The sequence below is a fragment of the Panonychus citri genome, unplaced genomic scaffold, assembly GCF_014898815.1.
Source record: "Panonychus citri isolate SS breed McGregor unplaced genomic scaffold, ASM1489881v1 Contig00138, whole genome shotgun sequence".
NCBI lineage: Eukaryota > Metazoa > Arthropoda > Arachnida > Trombidiformes > Tetranychidae > Panonychus > Panonychus citri.
The window spans coordinates 4,489,200-4,501,410 of NW_026515543.1; the positions used below are offsets into that span (position 1 = coordinate 4,489,200).

A 12,211-nucleotide genomic window follows, 5' to 3' on the forward strand; every position below is an offset into this window, starting at 1 on the left:
GAAAAAAGTGATCAAATTTAGATTGACGAATGATTGTTAATTTGATTGTCGGTGAGAGAAATGAAAAGGTTTGATTCTTAATTGGTTAAGTCGATGACATGAACTGAATAAAAAGCTTGAAATCAACGTCTTAATTGTTTCATCGACCTTTTAATTGTGATTTTTATTCCTCATTCACTTCAATGAATTCAAGATAATCATGTCAACTAATTTCCCTTTTTCATCTAACCATTGAAAACAACAACAATAATTCAACCCAAAGGATTATCCTTTTGATTGTTTTCATCATTGATTAGCTGATTAGCAATTCAATTATATCAGATTGTGAACAATAACAGTAACAATTTACTCTTTCACTTTGAATTAGAAAGAAAATCAAATTTTCAAAACGAAAAGGGATAAAAGAATAAGCGAAAACATGTAAACTTTACATACAGAATAGAGAATCCAGAACGACCAAGACACTTCATGGAAAGAAAACTCATAACAAGATAAGGGAATTTCCAAATTCTATATAACATTCAACATGGAATTAAATCAATTGACATTTCATACGAATGAGTAAAAGAAACAGTTGATTGCTTAAGTCTCCATTCGACTCTGAATTACTCACCATGAATATATGGAATCCCTCCCATTGAATTCCGCCTCTTTGTTGACACTGAAAGAGATTCAAATAGGTAACTCGTTGAACTCGTCAAACCAGGTAAGTACTTAGATCACAGAAAGAAAGTAAGTGAGAGAGACAAAAGTTTCCAAAGATAATCAAAAATTAATTAACACAATGAAAGAATAAGAAAAACAAGATGGCGACCGAACGATAGAGAAAAGGAAAGAAGATCCAATCTTAACCTTGGTGGTTCCACCACAGAGAGAGACCAAAGAATCACAATTACCAAATATAAAGTGTTTTTCTCTCTCTTCACCCTGAAGATGAAGATGCTAAGTGTCCAGAAAGAGAAGAGAAGAGAAGAGAAAAAAATGAAAGATATAAAAGTCTCAATGACGTCAAGTGTAAAATCGTCAATGTTTTGGCTCCGATTTTTTACCTTCTCTTCTTTTCTCTTTCTTTTCTCTTTCTTTTGAAGGAGTTAACACTTTTTCTTCTTCTTCTCCTGCTATTTAACTTTTCTCCTTTAAATTGTTACTCTCACTTCGTACTTTTCATTTGTTTCTCGCACAATTAATCAACTACAATCAACAAGTTGTTCCTCCGATTATTGCAAACAATCAATTCTAGTCCCACACGATGAAATATCTGTTTGTCTTGGCGGTTTTGGCAGTTCTATGTGAGTATTTCTCTTTAATTTTCCTCTCGCTCCTTGTTGATTATTTATCATTTAAATCAATCTAATTGCAGATTAGATTGTAAATCTCTCAATTAAGATAATTGAGACTGTGTTAATTTTCATTATTGGTCAACCATTTTGTTCATTTTCTATTTTGTTCTATTCTCTTTTTGAGAAAACATTTGATCTCTTTTCCTTTCTTTTTCCATAAACTTGACCAGTTTCTTTCTTTTAATTGTATCATCGTTTTTTAATCCAGTTCTTCTTGACAACAATTCTAATCAGGTTATGGTCAACATTCAATGTCAGAGTTTTTGATTTAGTTATTAATCCAATTAGATTTGATAAGATTGAAGAAACCCTTGTGCTAATCAGTAATGTTGTTTACTTGCAATTTGATTTGATTAATTTTTGCTCTTAACCTTTTTGATTGTTGTTATTGCTTATTAATTAATATTAATGATAATCTAATTATTGTTTTCACATTTCAGGTATCGGTGAAATTCAGAGTCAACAATGTCACCTTCGAGAACTTGATCTTTGTGCTGCAACTTTATTGGTTTTTACCAATAATCCTTCAGGTAAGAAAATGTTTCTTCACAATTAGTCTTGAATTCATTCACTTGGAACAATTGATTACAATCACCTAACTGATTAACTATTAACCCTTTTCGTTATAACAATTAACATGACAATCATCATTAAATGATCAATTTTTCTTATTACATTTCTCCCGATTAGTTAAATGTGTTAACTCTTATTATTTTAAGAAATCAACAGGTGATTAGAGTCACTCGTTGTTTTCTTGATCGTTAATTGTCAATAAGCAATTAATTCAATAGTATTAATCAAAACCGGTCCTTAATGTAAGAGAAAGTTTAATTTAACCATTTTCTGTCTTAATTGTCAACACTCAATGTTTTCTTGTATTCTTTGAAAATAACAATCAAAAACTTTCAAGGCTCTTGATAAAATCACGTCTATTTAATGGATAGTTTATTAATTGCGATGAAATTCACAATCATCAGACGAAGAAATTAAGGTGACAATTAAATCATGATCATTATCATTACTATTTTTCACTTATTCAATTTAATGAGATTTCTAGTCCATTATTATGAATCTAAATTCACAGTTAACGACAATTAAGATTTCAGCTTATACTTTTAATTTACAAAGATAATCAAAGTTAATTGTGGACGACGAAAAAAATTTAGTTTTAATTTACCTTGAAAATAGATTGTTTTATTATTATTTACTTTTCCCTTTTCCACAATTAGCCAACAATCAATTTAATCAACACTCTGAGATCTATCATTATCTAATTTCAATAGTTTCTAGTCAATCCTATCCTTTCAATCAATTGCTATTAATCATTGTTTTCGGCTAATAGTTAGTGTTAATAATAATACATTGATTGATTAATCATGTTGTTTGAGGAAAAAAAATCTCTTAATTAAATTTTTCAACATTAAACAATTTAATTCCAAGGGTAAATTTTCTTAGGACATTTTTTTTACCCTTTCGGCGATATTCAAATATCTTAATCATCACAAACAATCAAGCTCATCATAATGGTTGATAGTACAATCAAATTCTCTAGTACTATTAACTAACCATAATTATAACAATAAAAAAACTAACAAAAAAATCTGTCATTAGTTTGATGATTAACAACAAGGTCGACGTAAGCGATTGACTCAATTTGGTGTCAATGCTCATGTTAATGGTTTTCCTTTTCTTGGAATTAATTTTGATTGTGATTTGATTTAAGACACTTTCAAACATAATCAAGTTGATGATGTGTTCAGAATGAATCTATTAATACCCGAAGAAAGAGGAAATTAACTAAATAATTAGTTAAATTGCTTATTTTTTATTCTTATTACGTTATCGCAATGAAGCTTGAATTATCAATGACTTCACTCCTGTTGCTTTAATGACCATTTAATTATAATACTGAATGAATACTTATTTAAATTGATGTTACTAATTAGTGATTATTGCGACTGATTTGTTTCTTATAATTCTGTAAATTTAGAAAACACTGGAACTGATGATGAGATCGAACGACAATGTGGATTCATTCGAGAAGCTGAAGAGTGTCACAAGAACTTTACTTCTAAATGCGCCACTGAATCGCAAAAGGAATTAGTTGATTTCCTTGGAACTGGTGGTAAAAAAGTGGCCGATGAATTTTGTACCGCTGGAACTAAATTACGAGAGGATTACAAGAAACACGCCAAGTGTATGTCCGAATCTCGAAAAGATTCCAAGAAATGTACAAAAGACTTGAAAGCAGCTCTTGAGATTATCTCAGACGCTCAATGGGATAAACGTATTTCTACCTCGTGTTGTGCCTTCAATCGATTCGACGATTGTTTAACTGCAAATTTGAAAGCGAAATGTGGAGACGAAGCCGTTGAAATCAGCCGTAAATTGGTTCGATTAGCGGCCTCCCGATTACCTGAGATCGTCTGTCAATCCTACAAGAAAGAAAAATGTGAAGGACTTTTACCTCCCTCTGGAACTGCACCGACCGGAACCAAATCGAACAGTCTTTTATCTCGAGTATTCTCAACGTACGTTGGTAACTCTGATTAAAAAAGTTCGTTGAAACACAAATCGAAACAATTGTCGATCAAGATCGAAATCGATAGTCTTAAAAATGGATATGAATCGATGCCAACGACTGAAAACTTTTCCCTTTTAATCAAAAACTTTTTTTGAAACATTTTAATATCTTTTTCATTGAAAATTTATTTTATCTTACAATCAACTAATTGTATGATCACAAAAATAACATCACAAAAACTACGAGGCAACAACATCAAGTCATCATTTGTAATCAGTTCCTGAGAAAATCACTTTCTCTTAATTCACTTACGGCTTTAAATTTAATCCTCTAAATATTAATTGTGAAACTTATACCTTAATAAACTTTTTTTGTATTCTCATGAAAATCAAACAAATGATTGAATCAAAATTATTTTCACCCAAGAAAACGAGTGGCCAAGATGAGTTCAATCAAACAGAAACAATTAACCAACTTCAAGGTTTCCCCTTTATAATTATCGTAACGATTTAATAGAAATACAAATAACAAGGTGATTTTGATCATTTCTTATATTTCTAATGTCCTAGAGAGCGACTTGAGAGATTATCTTCCGGTGCTGAAGTTTCCTCTGCAGATTTCGATCAAGCAGCACTGGAAACTGCCCAAGAATTTGAAGACAAATTTAACGAAGAGCTGAAGAAACTTGAATTAGCTCCTAGAAAAACAAGTGAGTCAACCACCTTGTCTAATTCTTGTTCAATTAATTTCCACCTTTGGTAATTTGTAGCAAATTTTGCATCCAATGGCTCTTTGGGATTTTTTTTGCCCTTTAGACCATCTTGAGAAACCAGTTGACCTGGAGGCGAAAGTCCACTTGTTGAAGTATCAACCTGAAGAATGAAAATAAAAGATTCAAGTTAAATTATGAAAATAGTCGAAATCTGTTAAGTGATCATGAGGTTAAGATGCAGCACATAAAAAAGAGAGAAGATAAACAAGAAAACAAATAACAGAAAATGATGTAGTAATCTCTCTCTCTCTCTCTCTCTCTCTCATTACTGTACGAGGAAAATAAAGAACAGAGGGAGAAACCAAAACGAAATAGAATATGAAAATTCTTGAATTATTTACAGTTCCAGCTAGAATATCGATTAATTGATTTACAAGAGCTTCGCATGTACCTTGTAACCTTCAGGTGAGAACTGAGCGAAAAAAAACACATCAGCACTTAAAAATCGATCTGATCAATTTTTTAGATCAGAACAACTCTAATCAGAGATAAGTGAGTATACTGATCCATTTGGCTCACAACAAGGTGGTTTTTATCATTTCTTATATTTCTAATGTTCTAGAGAACGACTTGAGAGATTATCTTCTGGTGCTGAAGTTTCCTCTGAAGATTTCGATCAAGCAGCACTGGAAACTGCCCAAGAATTTGAAGACAAATTTAACGAAGAGCTGAAGAAACTTGAATTAGCTCCTAGAAAAACAAGTGAGTCAACCACCTTGTCTTATTCTTGTTAAATTTCCCATTCATTTATCACTTTCACTCTATTTTTTCCCCTTAACTTTCACAGAAGACGATGAGACAAGTAACTTTAAATCATTGAATCGATGTCTAGATCATAGATTACTATTTTTTATCAATTCGCAAGTTGGTAATCATGATAAATGGACATTGCCTTTTGTCAAAATTGATAAACAATCATCTCTGAGAGAAGTAAGTTTTTGTTTCTTCAAATAAACCAATCTTTTAATAACCAATTTTTTCTTTAATTAACCAGGCAATTAGGATGAACTTACCTGGACATATTTATCTTTTGTTTCTTTTGATGATTTGTGGTAAATTTTGCAAATTTTTTGCTTGACCAAATTTTTACAAACGGTACCACCACTGTTGCCGGTAATAAAGTGGCCATTTGAAGTGGAATAACATAAAACATTTACAAAGAAAGGTTTCTCTATACGATGAATGACTTGCTTATTAACTAAATTCAGAGCTGATAAACACACCATGAAAAAAACAAGAACAATAGAATCAAAATATTCCATTTTAATTGACAACAATAACTAAACGTATTAATCAATCAGGTGGAAAATCAACCGCTAATATTAGGTCTAGATACCGAAGCCAAGTGACCCAAAGTGACCCAAAGTTAGCCAGTGAGCCACTTGTACTTTCACTTGGCTCAAGCCAGAAAGTAAATGGCGCGAGTCTTTTAAAGTGAATTAAACAATAATTAGCTCGAGCTTTTTTTTCTTACAATCAATCAATTAATTAAATCAAAATTATTTTCACCCATGAAAACGAGAGGAAAAGATTAGTTCAATCAAATAGGAAATCTTGTATTTTATTGAGAGGAAGCAAAAAAATATAACGGAAGTCTTGAGATTCATTGTTTATGTTTCCGTTTTTATTTGTTTCGAGATCGATGCAAAGTGGTTGAAACCTGGAAAGAATAATCTTAATGGCCAGTTCTCCATCCGATGGCTCTTTGGGATTTTTTCTTTGCCCTTTTAGACCTTCTTTGAGAAACCAGTTGACCTGGAGGCGAAAGTCCACTTGTTGAAGTATCAACCTGAAGAATGAAAAATAAAAGATTCAAGTTAAATTATGAAAATAGTCGAAATCTGTTAAGTGATCATGAGGTTAAGATGCAGCACATAAAAAAGAGAGAAGATAAACAAGTAATATCGATAAACATATCGTGAATGGCCACACTTAAGACGAGAGGATCTTTTGAAGTTTCCAAAATTTTGATCAATATTTTAAGAAGTTCATAGTTTTTCTCATTCAACCGGTGGGCATTTTCACGCCAGAATTTTTCATTTGAATGAACTGGCGACCATTCCAGTCGACCTGATTTAATCTCGTTACAATATTCATCGAAAGAGGATAAATCATGAACATATGATTGTAATTTCTCATAGAGAAATTCAATATCTTCCAATAAATCAGGATCTTCGTATTTATTACCAGCCTGTTTAAGAATATCCAATTGTTTTAAAACTTTTCCTTGAACCATAGTAATCGCATTGTCTCGAGATACTTCAGGATCTTCAGGTTTCTCAATAAGATTTCGGAAAGAGGCTAAAATGATTCGGGTCACCTTCTCCTTGACCGATTCATTAAGAATGTCAACAAGAGCTGGAATCAGATTATGTTTTGACATGACCTCTGAGGTCGAGACATTGAATGAAAGCAGCCACAGGCAGAAAGTTAGTTGATATTGTATCTGGAAATTAACTCCATTGGATAAAACGGAAACAATTGTTGGAATTCACTCTGAGAGAAATAATAATCTTACCTGGACATATTTATCCATAGATTCTTTGTTTTTTCTAAATGATTTTTCCTCTTTTTGGTATTCAACGGAAACTTTACCATTTTCTTGATTGAAAACGGTTCTGGTAAAGGTCTGCTTGTGGTGGTCACCATTATACTGTTTTTCAACAATATGAATACTAGAAAAAAGTGAAATATTTAAACAAAATGGTATTTGATTACGTTGCTTATTAACAAAACACAAAGAGGAATACAAAGTGGTCAAACACGACATAAAACAAATTAGAACAATAGCCTCAAGATAGTCCATTTTAATTGACAACAATAATAACTAAACGTATTAATCAAACAGGTGGAAAACCAACCGCTAATGTTAAGTCTGGATACCGAAGCCAAGTGACCCAAAGTGACCTAAAGTTAGTCAGTGAGCCGCTTGTACTTTCACTTGGCTCAAGCCAGAAAGTAAATGGCGCGAGTCTTTTAAAGTGAACCAAACAATAATTAGCTCGAGCTTTTTTTTTCTTACAATCAATTAATTAAATCAAAATTATTTTCACCCATGAAAACGAGGGGAAAAGATTAGTTCAATCAAATAGAAACAATTAATCAACTTCAAGGTTTCCCCTTTATAATTATCGTAACAATTTAATAGAAATACAAATAATATCTTTTAGAAATTGAATATTGAAAAATCAATTGACCATCTTAGTTAATCATCAACAATTAAATTCTCTTGTTATATTAATTGTACTTATACAATTATCATCATCAAGTTAAGGAGTCACAATATTTGTGAGATAATTAGTTTACTTAACAATCATCTTATTGATTGTTTCTTAATCAAGGAAATCAAAGTGATGATAGAATCGTAATCAAGGTGGATTCTCATTGACCTTGGGCTAGTTTTTGATTTCCATTTGTTGAATCCAGAAGGAAGCACAAGTATCTTGACTTTCTAATCAAATGGTTGGTGAAAGGTAAATATTAATCATCTGCATCATCATCAACTAATCATGATTATCCTTCATCATCTTTTTCTGATTGCCAGGAAATCGTTGATTGGATTTAAAGTTAATGTTGGTAAACAAGAAATGATATCAATTTGGATTAAGATATTTGAGTTGACAGGTATTGGGAGGAAGCAGAAAAAAATATATAACGAAAGTCTTAGAGAACCATTGATCGAATCCAAGGCGAAAGAATTAAATATTAACAGAGATGATGACGCTAATCATGATAGAAGAGAAAGAGAAGTAAGAAAAAATCAATTTCGATAGAAAAAATAAAACACGTTCGAAGAATAATATTTAATTTTGGCGAAAAATTCAATGACCAACCTTTAAGATTTCCAACATTTTGGAGGTTAAAATTAGAGAGAAAAAAAAGTTCCAAACTAAAATAGAAACACCGGACTAACATGTTGATTGTTGAAAATTAAATGACATTGATTAACTGATTGCTTGGGAATGATTATAGTTAGAATACCAAATGTGTGACTAAATAGAAGTGATTAAATGTTAAGCTGAAATTATTGATCCAATAAGTTGATTGAATTGGCACTTGAGGTTTTAATCCGTTATTACGATTAGTAGAATGGATAATCGTTGAGGTAATTAAATCAATGTCCACACGTAATTGGAGTAATTAATTTGATTACATAAACAAACCACCAGAAATCTGTAAAGTTATTCCTGTTATGTAAGATGCTCGAGGCGAGGATAGGAAACAAACGGCCTCGGCGATTTCCTCTGGTTTACCGATTCGCTTCAATGGAATTTGTGGAATTATTTTATCCATTACTTTCTGAGGAACCGGTGCCAATATTTGGGTGTTGATGAAACCCGGCATGATACAGTTACAGCGAATGTTGTGTTTGGCCACTTCCTTTGCGATTACTCGAGTAAACGATTCGATTCCATGTTTAGCCGAAGCGTAATTACATTGACCGATGTTACCAATTTTACCGGAAACACTTGACAAATTGATTATCGATCCCTCTTCAACTTTACCAGCAACCATGGCATCAACAGCAGCCTAAATTGTTATTTTAATTAATCATGAAAATGGAGAGAAAGTGAAGATTGATTAAAGTAAATCAAGTACAGTTTCACTTGATATCATTTCATCAACAACTAAGATTAATGATCTTGAGATCAACAGAGATTTTGTTTCCATTGAATAAATGGCGATTTCTTTTAGAAACCGAGCTACAATTGAGATAACAATTAAAGTTAGATTGCTAATGATCTCTAATTTGTAGAAATTGAGTTATTCGGACAGAAAACAATCAATGAATTAAAGTGATTTCACCTGAGTGGTTAGAAAAGTTCCTTTTAGATTAACATTTATTACGCTGTCAAAATCTTCCTCGGACATTTCCAATAGGAATGAATCACGAATTATACCAGCACAGTTAATCAATATACTCGGTGGAGTTGAATAATTTTCCTTGATAAAGGAAAACAATTTAGTAACTGATTCCTTTGAACTAACATCAACTGAACGTGAGGCATGATTACCGGGGAAAGATTCACAATGTTTCCGTGTCTCGGCGGCCTGATCCTCATTAATATCGACCGAAACGACCGACGATCCCTTTTCAGCCAACATTAAACTAACAGCTCGACCGATACCTGAGAAATTCAATCAAAACAATCAATAAGAATCAAAACCAATCAAACAAGACAAAGAAAAACAATTAACCTCCACCAGCACCAGTGACCAGAGCAACTCGGCCAGCAAAGTTTTCCGAGAGACATCGTTTGATTACAGTTGATCCCAACATGATTAACAGAACAACAATCGCAATTAACCAGAAATCACAGAATAAAAAACAACAACTTGACGTTAGAAACGTTTAATTGTTGGTTAACGTTGATCTTTTTCTCTATTTTCATTTGCTGTTTCCCTTTGGGCGGTTAATTAGAAAAAGAATCAAGAGAAAAACAAATTCTTCTCATTAACGATCATCAATTAATCTCCATCTCTAAACAATTAAAAGTGAGAAGCAAATGATCAAGTAAAAGAATTATTTAATTCTAATTGTTGATTGTCTCTAATTCTTTTTGTATCTTGTTATTAAATCATTTCCGTGAATATTTTTATTGATCAATATTTTTCTCTTTTTTATTTTAATTTAATTTAATTTTCTACACACTCTTGCAATCGACATCAATTTAATTGATTGAAATCACCACAGATTCAAATGACAGAATCAACAATCATTCCATTGTTGATCCTGATTGTTTGTGTTTCCGTTGTTTCATTTGTTTCATAATATTAGTTTTCGGCATGTGGTTGTTGGTGGTGATTTCAAACGATTCGTATGGTTAACAATCAACGATTTACTTGATACCTGGAAGCTGAAGCAACAGGTGAGTTAGTAATCAACCGTGAAACAATTAAAACAAATAACAATTAAAAAAGGTGGTGAAAAAGATGCCGAAATTGAGTGAAAATCTCATTCTTTTTGTAGGCCAAAGCTTAACAGTTGGTTTATCTAATTGGTAATTCTAATTGCTAGAATGAGCGGCCACTTTTGATTCTTCCTTTTTTCTGGTCACCACGGCCAGTGAGGCTTTCACGACATTTTCTGGAACGGTGTCGATAACATGACTTCGTCTAAGTACTTTCCAAAAGGCAGAAGGTATTATTTTACGGGATTCGTTGATTGTTAACCACTTGTAATCATGGAAAAGTGACTTGTTTGATTCCACCATTTGTGGTGTACCGTTAAGGTGGTAAGCTTTTAAAATGAACACTTTAGCTCCAGTGGCACCGAGAGTTTTTCTGTTTTTGGCTCCATATTTGTAAGTATAAACAGCTAGAGGAGCATTTCCAAGAACTCTGAGTGTTAATTGATTTTCTGGGAATAACTGTGAGGTAAGTTCATCGATTGCCTGGTAAAATAAAGAGAAAATTAGTTATTAAAAGATTGGTTTATTTAGAGGAAAAAAAACTTACTTGTCTCAGAGATGATTGTTTATCAATTTTGACAAAAGGTAATGTCCATTTATCATGATTACCAACTTGCGAATTGATAAAAAATAATAATCTATGATCTAGACATCGATTCAATGATTTGAAGTTACTTGTCTCATCGTCTTCTGTGAAAGTTAAGGGAAAAAATAGAGTGAAAGTGATAAATGAATGGGAAATTTAACAAGAATAAGACAAGGTGGTTGACTCACTTGTTTTTCTAGGAGCTAATTCAAGTTTCTTCAGCTCTTCGTTAAATTTGTCTTCAAATTCTTGGGCAGTTTCCAGTGCTGCTTGATCGAAATCTTCAGAGGAAACTTCAGCACCAGAAGATAATCTCTCAAGTCGTTCTCTAGAATATTAGAAATATAAGAAATGATCAAAAACAACCTTGTTTTGAGCCAAATGGATCAGTATACTCACTTATCTCTGATCATCTTAACCTCATGATCACTTAATAGACTTCGACTATTTTCATAATTTAACGTTAAATTGTGCATTGCTTTCTCGATAATATTCATCTCAGGAACGATGATCGGTCTTCTCTCCAAACAGAGAGCAGCAAAAATGTCCCATTTTGATGAAGATGAACAATAACACCGAAGACCAAAAGTATCAACAATGGAACCAGCAAGTAATCTGACTTGCATTTTGAAAACCCCCAAAATTAAAGCTTCCACACAAATAGAAATGATTTAAACTAATCAGAGAGGAAAAAAAGATAAGAAAAACCGAAACATTAAAATAAAAACAAACCAATTGAAAAGAAAACGTTACCCTATGAATCCAATGTGATAATCCGTAGATGGAGTTGTGATCAATACACAACCGCTTCTTTTTAAATTAACATATAAACTCCATGTGAGTGAGAATGAAACAAATGAAAATCCATGAATGAAAAGCTAAAACGTCAAAAGGTTAATTCGTGACACAAGAGAAACAAATAATCGATAAATTGTCAATAAAAAGGTAAAAAAAGATCAGAGAAATAAAATGTTGACCACAAAAAGAGAAAAAATTAATTGTGTAAACATTGGGTTTTCCTTTGTTCGCATGCGCAACCGAACAATTCATTTTCTTTTCCGTTCAGAGAGATGGAGA

General features: G+C 32.2%; 4 protein-coding genes and 1 long non-coding RNA gene across 5 annotated transcripts; 2 read left to right on the plus strand and 3 right to left on the minus strand.

Moving 5' to 3' along the window:
• Window positions 1-1,125: 1,125 nt before the first annotated feature.
• LOC128393705 (uncharacterized) lies at window positions 1,126-4,252 on the plus strand. The gene is made up of 3 exons (XM_053353921.1): window positions 1,126-1,289; window positions 1,781-1,870; window positions 3,331-4,252. The coding sequence occupies exons 1-3, from the start codon at window positions 1,250-1,252 to the stop codon at window positions 3,891-3,893; spliced, it is 693 nt and encodes a 230-aa protein (XP_053209896.1). The 5' UTR covers window positions 1,126-1,249; the 3' UTR covers window positions 3,894-4,252.
• Window positions 4,253-5,117: 865 nt separating this feature from the next.
• On the plus strand, window positions 5,118-5,564 carry LOC128393711 (uncharacterized). Its single transcript, XR_008326241.1, has 3 exons — window positions 5,118-5,128; window positions 5,199-5,338; window positions 5,424-5,564. It is a non-coding gene; the product is annotated as an uncharacterized LOC128393711 (long non-coding RNA).
• An 887-nt stretch (window positions 5,565-6,451) lies between these two features.
• Window positions 6,452-7,127, minus strand: LOC128393746 (V-type proton ATPase subunit H-like; the record flags this gene model as incomplete). Its single annotated transcript, XM_053353962.1, has 1 exon — window positions 6,452-7,127. A coding segment is annotated over one exon (639 nt), but the record flags the coding sequence as incomplete, so codon positions are not given.
• A 616-nt stretch (window positions 7,128-7,743) lies between these two features.
• Window positions 7,744-10,002, minus strand: LOC128393704 (estradiol 17-beta-dehydrogenase 8-like). Its single transcript, XM_053353920.1, has 4 exons — window positions 9,836-10,002; window positions 9,443-9,765; window positions 8,470-9,166; window positions 7,744-8,359 (listed from the first exon to the last, which is right to left on the minus strand). Exons 1-3 carry the CDS (start codon window positions 9,915-9,917, stop codon window positions 8,786-8,788), a joined length of 786 nt encoding a protein of 261 aa, XP_053209895.1. The 5' UTR covers window positions 9,918-10,002; the 3' UTR covers window positions 7,744-8,359; window positions 8,470-8,785.
• Window positions 10,003-10,230: 228 nt separating this feature from the next.
• LOC128393703 (39S ribosomal protein L46, mitochondrial-like) lies at window positions 10,231-12,084 on the minus strand. Its single transcript, XM_053353919.1, has 5 exons — window positions 11,888-12,084; window positions 11,534-11,810; window positions 11,323-11,462; window positions 11,096-11,238; window positions 10,231-11,031 (listed from the first exon to the last, which is right to left on the minus strand). The coding sequence occupies exons 2-5, from the start codon at window positions 11,758-11,760 to the stop codon at window positions 10,645-10,647; spliced, it is 897 nt and encodes a 298-aa protein (XP_053209894.1). The 5' UTR covers window positions 11,761-11,810; window positions 11,888-12,084; the 3' UTR covers window positions 10,231-10,644.
• Between the last annotated feature and the right edge of the window lie 127 nt (window positions 12,085-12,211).

Excerpts from the sequence above, each read along its gene's own strand:
- LOC128393705 (XM_053353921.1), top strand. The coding sequence starts at position 1,250 with ATGAAATATCTGTTTGTCTTGGCGGTTTTGGCAGTTCTAT. Across the intron at positions 1,290-1,780 it reads GGCGGTTTTGGCAGTTCTAT|GTATCGGTGAAATTCAGAGT; the intron begins GTGAGTATTTCT and ends TTCACATTTCAG. Across the intron at positions 1,871-3,330 it reads TTTTACCAATAATCCTTCAG|AAAACACTGGAACTGATGAT; the intron begins GTAAGAAAATGT and ends CTGTAAATTTAG.
- LOC128393704 (XM_053353920.1), bottom strand. The coding sequence starts at position 9,917 with ATGTTGGGATCAACTGTAATCAAACGATGTCTCTCGGAAAACTTTGCT. Across the intron at positions 9,766-9,835 it reads GGTCACTGGTGCTGGTGGAG|GTATCGGTCGAGCTGTTAGT; the intron begins GTTAATTGTTTT and ends TGAATTTCTCAG. Across the intron at positions 9,167-9,442 it reads GAACTTTTCTAACCACTCAG|GCTGCTGTTGATGCCATGGT; the intron begins GTGAAATCACTT and ends ATAACAATTTAG.
- LOC128393703 (XM_053353919.1), bottom strand. The coding sequence starts at position 11,760 with ATGCAAGTCAGATTACTTGCTGGTTCCATTGTTGATACTTTTGGTCTT. Across the intron at positions 11,463-11,533 it reads GTTAAGATGATCAGAGATAA|AGAACGACTTGAGAGATTAT; the intron begins GTGAGTATACTG and ends CTAATATTCTAG. Across the intron at positions 11,032-11,095 it reads AACAATCATCTCTGAGACAA|GCAATCGATGAACTTACCTC; the intron begins GTAAGTTTTTTT and ends TTATTTTACCAG.